The 13,231-nt window shown below is 33.0% G+C and overlaps 4 protein-coding genes across 10 annotated transcripts; 2 read left to right on the plus strand and 2 right to left on the minus strand.

Moving 5' to 3' along the window:
* The first annotated feature begins 524 nt into the window (after nt 1-524).
* On the plus strand, nt 525-1,753 carry LOC122537798 (dnaJ homolog subfamily C member 24-like). The gene has a single exon (XM_043671376.1). It carries the CDS (start codon nt 745-747, stop codon nt 1,165-1,167), a length of 423 nt encoding a protein of 140 aa, XP_043527311.1. The 5' UTR covers nt 525-744; the 3' UTR covers nt 1,168-1,753.
* On the minus strand, nt 1,573-7,367 carry LOC122537794 (F-box/WD repeat-containing protein 7). 7 transcript variants are annotated; one of them, XM_043671370.1, is made up of 10 exons: nt 7,008-7,366; nt 6,857-6,896; nt 6,380-6,585; nt 6,041-6,278; nt 5,720-5,949; nt 5,527-5,629; nt 4,926-5,444; nt 4,366-4,773; nt 3,529-3,844; nt 1,573-3,451 (listed from the first exon to the last, which is right to left on the minus strand). In XM_043671370.1, the coding sequence occupies exons 4-10, from the start codon at nt 6,245-6,247 to the stop codon at nt 3,288-3,290; spliced, it is 1,947 nt and encodes a 648-aa protein (XP_043527305.1). In that variant the 5' UTR covers nt 6,248-6,278; nt 6,380-6,585; nt 6,857-6,896; nt 7,008-7,366; the 3' UTR covers nt 1,573-3,287. The 7 variants fall into 7 exon arrangements, with proteins under 7 accessions (XP_043527305.1, XP_043527301.1, XP_043527306.1 ...); XM_043671366.1 differs by lacking the exons at nt 6,380-6,585; nt 6,857-6,896 and adding an exon at nt 6,279-6,316 and having other exon boundaries at nt 6,041-6,201; nt 7,008-7,367; XM_043671371.1 differs by lacking the exon at nt 6,857-6,896 and having other exon boundaries at nt 6,380-6,494.
* Nucleotides 7,368-8,156: 789 nt separating this feature from the next.
* LOC122537797 (vacuolar protein sorting-associated protein 4) lies at nt 8,157-10,379 on the plus strand. The gene is made up of 6 exons (XM_043671375.1): nt 8,157-8,453; nt 8,549-8,660; nt 8,785-9,161; nt 9,262-9,529; nt 9,618-10,060; nt 10,143-10,379. The coding sequence occupies exons 1-6, from the start codon at nt 8,430-8,432 to the stop codon at nt 10,242-10,244; spliced, it is 1,326 nt and encodes a 441-aa protein (XP_043527310.1). The 5' UTR covers nt 8,157-8,429; the 3' UTR covers nt 10,245-10,379.
* A 550-nt stretch (nt 10,380-10,929) lies between these two features.
* LOC122537796 (pyruvate dehydrogenase [acetyl-transferring]-phosphatase 1, mitochondrial) lies at nt 10,930-13,033 on the minus strand. The gene is made up of 4 exons (XM_043671373.1): nt 12,634-13,033; nt 12,436-12,577; nt 11,833-12,309; nt 10,930-11,743 (listed from the first exon to the last, which is right to left on the minus strand). The coding sequence occupies exons 1-4, from the start codon at nt 12,763-12,765 to the stop codon at nt 11,061-11,063; spliced, it is 1,434 nt and encodes a 477-aa protein (XP_043527308.1). The 5' UTR covers nt 12,766-13,033; the 3' UTR covers nt 10,930-11,060.
* Between the last annotated feature and the right edge of the window lie 198 nt (nt 13,034-13,231).

Below are 13,231 nucleotides of genomic sequence, written 5' to 3' on the forward strand. Positions count from 1 at the left end.
AGTGAAGTTTTTAATTTAATAGTAATAATAAAAATATTACTAATATTGCTATTTAGTAAACTAAAGCTTTACGTCATGTTTTCTCGTTTATTTTTTATAATTAAAACGAATGATTAATTTTTCATTAAATTTAATTTACATTTTGTTTTACGAAAAAATTATATTTTGTATTTTTTATTACTCGATTTTCATTTAAAAACTAAATATTTCATATTTTGAATTACTTTCAAATACTGCTTTGTTCAATGGAAAAACTTAATTGCAAAGAATTAATAAAAGTGATTCTTCTATTGTGACAAGTACAATTTTACGTTTCAATTAACGAACGAAATTTATTCTTAATAAAACGAACAAGCAACTTATCAAAGTCATATATTTACGTGTAAAAAATTGTAAGGTGCAATATTAGTGCCAAGAAAATGTATAAAAATGTTGATTACATTTACTGATTACTAAAAATTGAAATTTTAATAAAAATTTCAGTAAAAATCTCTAGTGTGAATTAAATTGTATTACGTTTAAGTTCAGGCGGAGGGGTTCGTCGCCTTCGTTATGTATGTTGAATGACAGTAGTCATGGCACCAGATGGAGCTATTATCGCGTCGTGGTTGCTGATCGTAGAGAGACATTAAAGAATTGGAACAAGACAGTAGAATTAGTACGCTCGCGACCCGCAGTGATGTTAACCCGTACAGGAGACCTCGCGTTAGCAATGTTCGTACATACGTAGTGTCACGATCCAAGATGATGAGTTTGATGAATTATTATGATATACTTGGTTGTACCAAGGAATCGACAGCCGAAGATATAAAACGTGCATATCACGCGTTAGCTCTCAAGTTTCATCCGGACAAAAATACGTCCGAATCCGATAGTAACAAGCTTCAACGTGTTCTGGAAGCCTGGCACACTTTGCGTGACCCGAAATCGAGAGAGGAGTACGATGCTGTACAAAGGCAAGAGGAATTGGATCTGGAGAATGTTTTGATATATGCGAAAATATCGATTAACGAAATGGAAGAGATGGACGGTAACAAAGATATGTTGGCTTATCCATGCAGATGCGGAGGATCGTATTGTATAGAGAAGCAACACACGTGGGAGAAAAATCAGTCGATACACGTTCCTTGTTTGGAATGTACCTTCCTCGTTGTCATTGAAACGTGACACTTGTTATGCAGAGATTGCGGAGGCACAAGACGAAGAACATGTGATTTTTTAAAATGCAGCAACATTTTCTATTTCTTATAAAAAATGATACAACAGATAACACATCATTACAAATATAAACTATTGAGCAATATACAAATAAAAACACGATTCTTAAAATATCCTAGGTTCAATAATAAAAATTGCATTTACACGAACCGTGTATTACGTCGAAAATTGATTTTACAAGATTTATTGTCGATCGGGATTAACTTCTCTATAGCTTATGTAATTTCTATGACAAAGTTTGCGTAAAAAAACTAATTCACTATAAAAATCTAGAACTTTGTAACTTATTATGAATTTGCTTAGTATCTCTAGTTTCGGATAAATGTGTAATTTATTGCGTATAATTTTCTTTTGTTTATGTTTATTCTTGCATGATAACTGATTTCATGTCGTCCAGTTGATTCGTGCTTATTGCACAGGATAAACTTGCAACTCTTATTATTGCACCATGGCAAAACCAGACTTGTTACTAATGTAAAAATTAAAGTATTTCGTTTAAAAAACGTAGACAATCCAATTAAATTAGTATCACGAATTTTTGATTAATTCTGGTTGTCTGATCGGGCGAACAATAAATAGTAAATGTTTTTTGAACATGTTACGCATGGGAAATTAATCTGATACTATAATGGCAAGCATTTGATAACAAACAAATACAAAGGCGTAAATTTTCCTGTCGCGAGGTATAATCGAGGTAAATCGCTCTTTGTAATCATTTATACGATGATTATAAAAATAATAAAACACATTTCGATACAATATAGAAAAACTAAAAAATGTTTAATAAAATATTATTTATACAATATAACTTGATCTTGTATGTATTCTTTGTACATTATAAATAAATTGTATATTATTTTCCTTTTGCAATATATGTAATTATATTTATAACTAAATTCAAGAGAGAGAAAGAGAGAAAATATTGTTCTATATTTTGAAAAATTCTATTTTGCAATTTAAAATTAATATAACGTAACTAATTATGATAAACACATGTTTATGCGTATATCATAAATTAACAGATAGAAAAGACAAAGTTACTGAACTTATCTTTTGTATTTGAAGTTACGACATATGTATAGCTGTTTCCTCTACGTAACACGTTCACTAATATTTTGATTAACAATATAAGAGCAAGAAAATATCCAAATTCTAGTAAAATACTAGTAAATCACTTTTCCAAAACGTATCATAGAATAAAAAAAAATCAGTTCTATAATTGTATGATATTTTTTATGAATATCTGAATAAACAGATTTAGATGATATAATAAAAATTGATGTAAATAAAACAAAGTAAATAAAAAAACAACAGCGTTCATTTCATTAAAAAGTCATTAAATATTGATTATATCATCCAATAAATTATGCACAATTCCCATAATAATTAATTTAATTAACAAATGAAAAATTTAAATAAGCTATATAAAGTGCAATAAAGAAGAACTTATAATACAAAGAATATTTTTGTGATTATTTTCTTTTCTTTTTTTCTTAACTTTTCATTCCTTTTGATGTTATTTATTTTTTCTTCTTTTTTTTTTTGTTTTCAAAATGTGAGATTCTTTAAGCGATATTTTTATCTATAAGCTTGACAAATATGGTACGAAATCTTTCTTTTTCCGTAATTTAAAAATACTTTCCTAAACGCCCATACAAATCGTTACATAGAGTTAATATTCATAGAGGGCTATCTTTCATTTAAATTACTAGCGATTTCTTTTAAATTTCATAACAGCAGTAATACAATAATACACTTATAAGCTCCTCGTTCTCCGTAATTTGTTGAGTCTTTGAAATCTCATATTTGTACACCACGATTGATACACTTCGTAATTAATATAATTAATGCCTTCGGTTTAAATGTTCTACCACTTTGGAGATCATTTACAACAACTACCGATTCAGCGTTTGACTTTCTGCGATCTCTCTTTAAATTTTCCACATACATTCTTATCACAAACACACCACGTATGTAATATGTAATTGTACAGTTGATCAGTTACGCTATCTAATCAGTATATGTACAGAGGTCATAGAAGAGGGCAGTTCCATCCACAAAAGAGTACACTATTTTACCTCTACGTCAAAATCGAGAACAAGAAGTTTGGTCTCCTCTGTGCCATTACGGCTACCTACTGCACACACCAGTTTTGTATCACTTGCACGTATCCTCCACACAACACCACCACTTCCGCCGCTTTCGAGAGCAACCAAGTTCCTTATAAAATCACCTAAACACACGAAAAAACTTTAATATTCAGGGAGAAGAAAAGAGGAGAAACCAGTAATACAGCAAAGGAAGACACACCAGTTTTAACATCCCACAATTTAACTGTACCATCGTCGGATGAAGTAATTACAAAATGACTGTTAAATTGAAGACAAGTGACAGCAGACTGATGCTTATTTGGACCAGACAAGGTTTGAAGGCAGTGTCCACTAACAATATCCCATACTTTAACTGTTGAATCTGCGTTTCCAGATACCAGGATATTGTTACGCAGTTCCATTCCAGAAGTGAGCGACTGATGTCCCATTAATGTATGTCTACATGCACCGGTTTCAACTTCCCATACTCTTATGCTTGTATCCAGAGAACCGCTAACAACATGTACACCGTCAAACTGACGAGGAGAAAGAAGAGACTGTATTAATATTTCTTGACATATTAATAATATTTATGTATAAACGAACTTAATGCTGTCCAAGATAAGTCTCTTGAACAATTCTAGATTTTGTATCTTATAGAAGTGTGTTTTTCCAGTCAATTTCGTTAAAAAGTACTGTCCAATTGTGAACAACATCAGTTGGAAAAAATTATAAATTACATAATATTTTCCTCAATATATATTACACAGGGTGATCAAACTTCGCCTATGTGTTTTACAGATAAAAATAAGGATAAAAATGTTATGTAAACATAGATCTGCAAACGCTTTATAAAAAAGTTATAACAAATATATGGAATTTGAATAAATATCAAGTTTGTAATGTTTGAGAACCTATGCTTATATAACATTTTTTTCTTATTTCTATTCGCAGAATGCACGAAGTTTGATCACCTAAACAGCAGACATCCTGTATATCAGATTAATCGGTATATTAATTTTGCACACTTAATATATACAACTCAATTAACGCTTACTTGCAGAGAATAAACACGATTTGTATGTCCTTGTAAAGTATGAAGGCACTCCTCGCGTTCCGGATTCCAAACCTTAACCATATAATCGTAGGCGCCGCTAACTACTAATTTTCCATCATATTGCACACATCTAACAGCTGCCAAATGGCCCACAAGCACATGTAAACATTCACCAGTATCCACTTGCCATACCCTTAAAGTTGCATCTCTACTACCACTGACTACTTTGTTACCATGTAGATGCATACATCTGACCGTTGATGTATGTCCATATAAAGTATGAATGCATTGACCAGTCTCAGCATTCCAGACTTTCAAGGTGCGATCTGTACTACCACTGATTACAGTAGTGCCAGACATTTGAGAGGACCATACACCACCAGTATGTCCAACTAATGTTCTTAAACACTGTGAAAAAAATGTAAATTGCTGGGGTATAAAATAAATATAAAAGCATTGAATTAAATTACAAAATTACATTAAAAAAGACATTAAATTATAAAAAAAAAAAGAAAAGAAAATCCTACATCACGTTTCCACAGTTATGTCATTTAATTTACCTTGCCTGTAACGGCGGACCACACTTTAAGAGTATTGTCATCAGAACCGCTTACTATACGATTACCAGAGAATTGGAGACAAGTGATAACGTGATCATCGTGCCCTTTTAAAACTTTTGGTGTACGAATAGGTTTTGTTCTCCAGTTCATCTTTATGTTGTGTTGTCTCATATATGCCTGCTTCCACGGGGACGAACAGTTACCAGAATTCCTACAATTCTTACGTTTTGTCGGAGGCAGGTCCTTTAAATCTTCTATACCTGCTGCTCTGCACTTTTCTTTCCACAACAAATTGTCGTCAGCAAGAAATCGCCAATTTCGGCATGTTTGGGCAGCACGTAAAAGATCCCTAGGTTCGAGGAAAGCTAATACCGACAAAGCCAACTCTTTTGGCAACAACGATATAAAGTCTCTTTGAAACTGAGGCTCAATAACCTGCATCATATGTCGTACTTGTGTTGGTTCACATCGTTCAATTAATTCGTCTATAGCTAGCATTCTTTCTGCATTTGACCATCTCTAGAATTAGAAGCAATACCTTTAGTGATTATATAATTAAAAGTAAATAGGTGAATTTTCAAACGACTTAAGTTTCTTATACCTGAAACTGAAGAAGCCAATTATTCATTTCTGGTGGAGGATTATCTTTCGTTGGGATAACGCATCTCGTATGTTTGCTTTTATCATCCAATTTCTTAATGATCCTAAAAATATATAATTCAAGCGTTACAAGCTCTGTTTTCGGAAAATCCAATCAAATCTTTTCGATCATATTTTTTTTAAATCACACTCACATTGAGTGGGATTTGTCTTCCGGGTTAAGCTTTTTAGAAGGTAAATTCGATTCAGTTTCATTTTTACGCTTCCTTTGTGGCTGAACGACGTCCAAGGGTACGCATGTATGTAAAACAGGACTGTGTACTCGCTGCGAAAACGACTGTGGCTGCGATGATGAAAGTGAACATGTATTACTATCAAGGTCAGGTTCACATTCTGCATCGCAAAATATTCCGGTATCACTGATCTGAAATTAAATTGTCCTCGCTGTATCAAAGAGTAAATGTTTACAAGTGTAATGTTTATAAAATAATAGATCGTATAGAAATGATACTAGCTTCACTATCTTCTTCACTACTGTCATCTTCTTCTTCCTCTTCGCCATCCTCCCCATAATCTTCTGATTCCTCATCCTGCGTTAACAAGGAATGCATAGGTTCTAAAGAACTAGGTCCTGGAACACCTTCAATCCCTTCAACAGGACTTGGACTTGTGCCACCTGGTTTATCAGTTATCTTATTAGACGATGATGAAGGGACAGACATCACTTGGCTTATGTCCAATATATAATATTACCTGAATATAAAAGAAAATATTGCTTTTTATCTTCTCTCCTAGAAATAATTAGGAAATAAATAGAAACAGATATAGAAGTAGTTTTATCATTTTCAACGTACATGTATAACAGTTTCTCAAAATGATTTACGTATAACATAAAACTTTGCTGAACTCAAAATTCCCAATACTTGCGTTCTCATTGAAAATGATGTACTTGTTTCTCAAATTATGTTTCTAAAACTTTGTGCATATACATATACATATATACGAGAAATTATGTTACGTATTTCCACTCAATAGATCGCGATCTATTAATCTGAGCAACCTGAAAATTGATTAATTTTGATAATAAAAGATGATTGTTCCAGACGTTTGTTGTATTGTATCTTGTGTGTTATCAATTCTTCTCGATGCAAGTGAAATTTGAAGACTGGTAAATCGAACAAAACACGTTGAATTAGCGTTTCAATGTTGTTCTCGCGAGATTTCGAACTCGAGAAATTTTTTAACAAAGTGTCAAACAGCGATTCACTATCACTAGTCGTGTTCACGAACAGGAGCAGGGAAAAAAAAAAGTAATATGCAAAACTCCTAACCTCAGATGAATCCTAAACTAAGTCAGACTTGGAACATAGCCTAGAATAATAAAAAGGAAGGACCGGTTAGCCACACCCTTAATTTCCACGGGATTATCGCACGAGGTAAGCGAATAAAACAGAAAGCCACGGTTGAACAACAAATTCATACTTAGATCGAACGTTTCCCCTCGGCGAGTTCCTTATTGTAAAACTACTACACGCGCGCGGTGACGATCCAAGTCTTCTCCGTTTCTCGATTGCTGTTTCTATCATATGGTGGCGGTACGCATTTTTCGGTATGTCGGTATTTTTGTTAGGTTAGAATAGGATGAAGTTGACTTTCCGATCAGTGATTTAGGCCAACGCGTATGTGGAAACAAAAATAAGTAACAGATATAAACACAGAAACAGATCCATCGGCAACTCTTGATAGCCCCCCGAAGTTTTTATCTGTTCGGGCTCGGTGCTTCGTAGACAGGTAGCTGTTGCACATGCGTTCCCGTTCATAAGCCGCGTATTCATCTCATTGATACCTTGCGATTTATTCGTGCGTATGAACTGTACCATAGTTTCTCATGAATGTAGGAAACTCGAATAATTAAGGTAAGCCTGAGAAAAAAAAACTCTTATCTTCTCTTTGTAATTTTGATCATCGAAGAATATAATTATTCGCAAATATATATATATTTATGAATATACAAATAATATATAACATAAATATATTTATTTATGAATGATTATATTCTTTGATCATTAAAGCTACAAAGAGAAGATAAGGGTTTGTTATCTTTTCTTTGTAATTTTGATAATCAAAGTATATATATATATATGAATGTATAAATAGTATATAATATATAAATATACCTATTTATGAATAATTATATTCTTTAATCATTAAAATTACAAAGAGAAGACGTTATTGTTTACAATATATATTTTTGATTACTACTATTTCTTTATCTATCGTTAGTTAATTTTATATTAAAATATCGTTAGTTAGTTAATTTTAACGAAAATATTTATAATAGTTTCCAGTATTTATTTATATGTATAATAATAATGTAATGAAATATTTTATGTATATTTTATTTATATATAATACATATTGAGATACTGCATATACACGATATGTATGAGAGTTTTCAAGTATGTATTTTACACACATGCTTTTCATGTATTTCCAGTATTTGCATATTTTACATACTTTTAAATGATCAAAGTTTATTTTATTATCAACTCGTGCGTTAAATCACAATCTCACGTGAGTGCGTGCTCTCTCATACAGATTCTCAACTGTATTGTAAACTGGACATAACTTGATGACCGCATCGTTGAGAACGCGACAAACAATGTGGATAGACTGCCTTCAGCAGTTTGTTTAAAAATGTATTAGTGTGATCTGTGATATGTCAAGCGGTGACGTTGGTCAGCCGAATTTTGAAGGTTATCAAGCGACATAGAGTATCATTTTGATGCGGTAGGTCGCCGTCTCGATCGCTATTCATTTTCACTCTCTCGAGACGCTGCGTCCCATCGGTGACGGTGAACTACCGTGCAGTAAAGGTTAGATGCAACTTAAAGTAATAATAGAATGGCTTCAGGTACAATATTGCAGGTGAGCCACTCGTGCATATAACTTTCGTCGTTTCTGCTTCACGACTGAGAACGCGCAATTGTTAAAAATTAAAAATATTTTTTTGCGTGTCGTAGAAAGCTATAGATCTGGTTACCAGAGCTACTGAAGAAGATCGTAATAAAAATTACGAGGAGGCCCTTAGGTTGTATGAACATGCTGTTGAATATTTCCTGCACTCTATTAAATGTATGACTATTAACAGGTTTCCTTTGTAACATCGCTTCTTTTTTTATTTTTTCTCTTTTTTTTTATGATAATCTTATTATAATAAGAAAAGAATTTGAGCTGTGTTATTGGTTTTACTTCTTAGATGAAGCACAAGGCGATAGAGCTAAGGAAAGTATAAGGGCAAAGTGTACACAATACTTGGAAAGAGCTGAGAAGCTAAAAGCATATTTGAAGAAAAGTAAGAAGAAACCTGTAAAAGCGGGTGAAGATAATTCGAAAACTGAGGATAAGAAGAGCGACAGTGGAGATAGCGACACAGACAGTGATCCAACAAAGAAGAAACTTCAAAGTAAATTGGAAGGTGCGATAATCATTGAAAAGCCAGACATTAAGTGGAGCGATGTCGCTGGTCTTGATGGAGCCAAGGAAGCTTTAAAGGAAGCAGTTATTTTACCAATACGTTTTCCCCATCTTTTTACTGGAAAACGGATACCATGGAAGGGCATCTTGTTATTTGGGGTAACTTTTAAATAATTAAATATATAACTCTAGAAAGTGACTTGGAATAGAAGAATAATTTTGTCCAAGTACTTTTCAAGTAATTTTAAGATATTTTCAGCCACCAGGCACTGGTAAATCTTATCTGGCAAAGGCTGTTGCAACTGAAGCTAATAATTCAACATTCTTTTCTGTATCGTCTTCGGACTTGGTAAGCAAATGGCTTGGAGAGTCTGAAAAACTTGTCAGAAGTTTGTTTGAATTAGCTCGTCAACACAAGCCAAGTATCATATTTATCGATGAGGTGGATTCACTCTGCTCGTCACGTTCCGACAATGAATCAGAATCTGCGAGAAGAATAAAAACGGAATTTTTAGTACAAATGCAAGGTGAGGAAGATACTGATTTGTGTAATTTCTCTGGATACGCGTGTACATGTACGTATGTAAAATATATCAACGCAAATCGATGTGTTAGGTGTCGGATCAGACAACGACGGTATACTAGTATTGGGAGCTACTAATATACCATGGGTATTAGACCCTGCTATTAGAAGAAGATTTGAGAAGAGGATTTACATTCCTTTGCCGGATGAACAAGCACGAGCTGTAATGTTCAAACTTCATTTAGGAAATACTTCTCATTATTTAACGGAGGAAGATTTTAAAAAATTAGCAGCTGCCACTGATGGTTACTCTGGCGCTGATATAAGTATTATTGTGCGAGATGCTCTTATGCAGCCAGTTAGACAGGTTCAGACTGCGACACATTTTAAACGTGTAAGAGGGCCATCACCAAAAGATCCTTCTATCATTGTGGATGATTTGTTGACACCATGTTCACCAGGAGATCCAGCCGCTATTGAAATGAACTGGATGGAAGTCGAGGGTGACAAATTGTACGAACCACCTGTAACTATGGTAAATATAAGATTTTCTTTTATTTCAATTCAATTATTTCAATTTTATCTTATTCTAATTGTAATCTACTTTTCCTATTTAGAAAGATATGTTGAAATCATTAGCAACTACACGTCCTACAGTGAACGAGGAGGATATGACTAAATTAGAGAAATTTAAAGAAGATTTTGGTCAAGAAGGTTGATACTTAAACCTTTTTAATGAAGTTGCTATATACTTCCAAAAGTATCTTTTTGTTATACACGCACTTGCCTCGTATCTTGTTTGATTTTCGACATTGCTACATGTAGTATTTATACAAAAATTTCAATCACTTTGACTCGGACTTTTATTTTCAAATTTTCTTTCTCCTTCAATAGCCACTACACAATAGCAATGACAACATTACAAGCTTAATACTTATTTACAAACACTGTCGAAACTAATATAAAGATCACAGAATGAACAATATATATTTTATGATGAAAATTTGTTACATTTTAATCTGCGAAAAAACAATAGACTATTTTTTATTCAGAAACGCGAGAAAAAGTTAAAATGCTACGTAATCCATAACGTAATATATAACAAATTCTGTGCGTTTTTAACTTATATAATTATTGCTATACTTGTACCTAACAAATTAATTGTATGATATATAGAATTAATAAGTATTTCTGAACTGTTTATGATTGTAGATTAGCAATTTATTTGTACGTTTTATAAGTTTGATCTTGCTTAACGACACGTTGTCTGTGACATTTGCATTCATTTTTCCTGATAAGTATAAATTACTGATAATCAATTTGAAACGATTCATTGAATTATACGAACGCGATTATACGTAGTATGTAATATATGTGTACGTATTGCAAATAAGTGAAATATCCTTTCCATGTAAATTGTTTTTATTGTTAATTAAATAAATAACAAGCTGTATACAATAAAACGTCAATTTCTTCGAGACAATGCTTTGAAACAATGAGAACTTTATAAATGTAACAAATTTCTCTACAGAGTTTCACGGGGGGCAGTGTCTTAAAAATTCAGAGTTCATATAAACTACTGTTATTGTAATATCGTCACGAAATATTCGTACCACTTCTCTTGGTAACGTTAATAATTGCGACAATTTAACGTGATCTATACCGTATTCCGTACCACCAAGCGCGTTTCTCAATAAATGTGTCGCTGCATTGCTATCCAGGGGTTTCTTTTTCAAACCCTCTTTACGTTGCAACAACATTTTATTTATATCTGATAATTTCATATTTTTACGAGGTAGCCTCAATGGACTCAATGTTACTTTTCCGCTCATATGCTCGCCCACTAAACGTACAGCTTGTAAGGGTGACATTAAATCCCATAGACCGTCGCTAGCTATTATAAGAAATTTATCTCTAGGTGTTAATCTATGGTATTTGACCTCCGGTTTCGCTGTCAAGTATGGAGGAGTATGATAATTTGGTGGAATTGCTGCTTCCCCAAAGTATGGTACCACTATGTCCTTTAAGATCTGTTTATTCCATTTATAACGAAAATCACCTAACGAACGAAGCGGGGCTAATTGACCAAGTAACCGCTCCATTTTAATTACAGTCGATTTTTCGCTCAATGGATGCTCCGATAGAATTCTTTCGACTTCTGCACGATTGTCGGCATTGTGTTCAACGGTCATTAATTTTGCAGACCAATCATCATTTTCTATAATTTAAGATAATACTAACAACAATCACGACAGTGAGGAGAAAATTTTTGATAAAGTTGCAAAATTTGATGATTGTAATTCATACCAGAAAGTATGCCGAGTACTGCTTGACAATCACCCAATCCAGTGACATGAAGATGTGGACCATCTATATGTGCAACAGCTGCTACTGCACCAGACATTGCAACAGCAAGAGTCGTAGCAGCACTGCTTTTATCTAAATTTGAAAGTGCTTCATTTGACAAATCATTATCTAACCTGAGAAATGCATTTTCTAAAGTCGTTTCCATTTGAAATTCTTTTGTACATTCCATTCCTATCAAGTCTTTAACAAAAGTTAAAAAACTTGCTTGATAGAGATCTCTAATTTCAGAAATAAATTCCACTTTATCATTGAATATTTGAAGAAGTTCCAATTTATCATTGGAATTGACTGTGTTAAGATATTGTTTTAGCAATCTTGTAGGCAACAAACATGCTGATATATAATGAAAAAGTCTCTTTGAGACGACTTGTGCACATGTACGACCTCCATGACCATCAAACACACCTAACAATATGCCTAAAATAAATTTGTGTCTCAGTTAAAGTTATACATAACATGAAATGACATGTCACTAAGAATATATGGAATATTTTATACATGTACTGTTTTCTGTGTTTTAAGTAGCTTTTGTAGCTTTTGTACCTTTTGTAAGTAAACATTGAGCTTCTGATCGAGTATCCTCTATAGGATTATTAGACGCCAGCTGATTTGAATCATAATATTTTACAGAGCTCTCCTCATCAAATTCTTTGGTATATTCATTGGCTTGCAAAACTGCTGTAACCTGTAACACGATTGTAAAGAGGAGAATTTGAAAGAAAGTTTGTTGACCTATGTTACCTCCTGTGGTGTGAGCCGGGGTAATGCCATGTATAATCTTTGAGCACATTTGTTACTACTCCATTCATTTTGTCTAATGCATACATTACTGACAGTTTTAATTAAATTGCTGCCAACGTTTTGCAAGACCATTCTATTTCTACAGATTTTGCAATATATTCGTATTAGCGCATTTTCGTGCTTTTACTCTTGTAACACATTTTGTCTACTTTGCAGGTTATGTCAAGTGCCTATCTTTTACAATGTCTTTTTAAGAATAATAGATCTTATTGTCAGTTATAGTCCAATATATGATACATGCGTGCGCGCATGAAAGGAAAAGGAGAGACAGTGAAGAATATTTCTTTGTGACGATAATATTGCTGTAGCAAATAAAATTACATGTAATAATAATAACGATAATATTTCTATTCTAACATTGTAGGAGGGAGAAAGAGAGAGAGAGAGAGAAAGAGAAATATAAAATTCAAAACATTGAACAGTCATATGTTTATAGTCCCAAGTTGTCCCTTTCCTTGTATAAATTGTCATCCTCCTTAATTACAAATACTATGTCATATTATAAAATATAATTGCTCTTTTTGGCTATTTAGAAACT

This window comes from Frieseomelitta varia, unplaced genomic scaffold (assembly GCF_011392965.1).
Source record: "Frieseomelitta varia isolate USP_RPSP 00005682 unplaced genomic scaffold, Fvar_1.2 scaffold_932, whole genome shotgun sequence".
Lineage (NCBI taxonomy): Eukaryota > Metazoa > Arthropoda > Insecta > Hymenoptera > Apidae > Frieseomelitta > Frieseomelitta varia.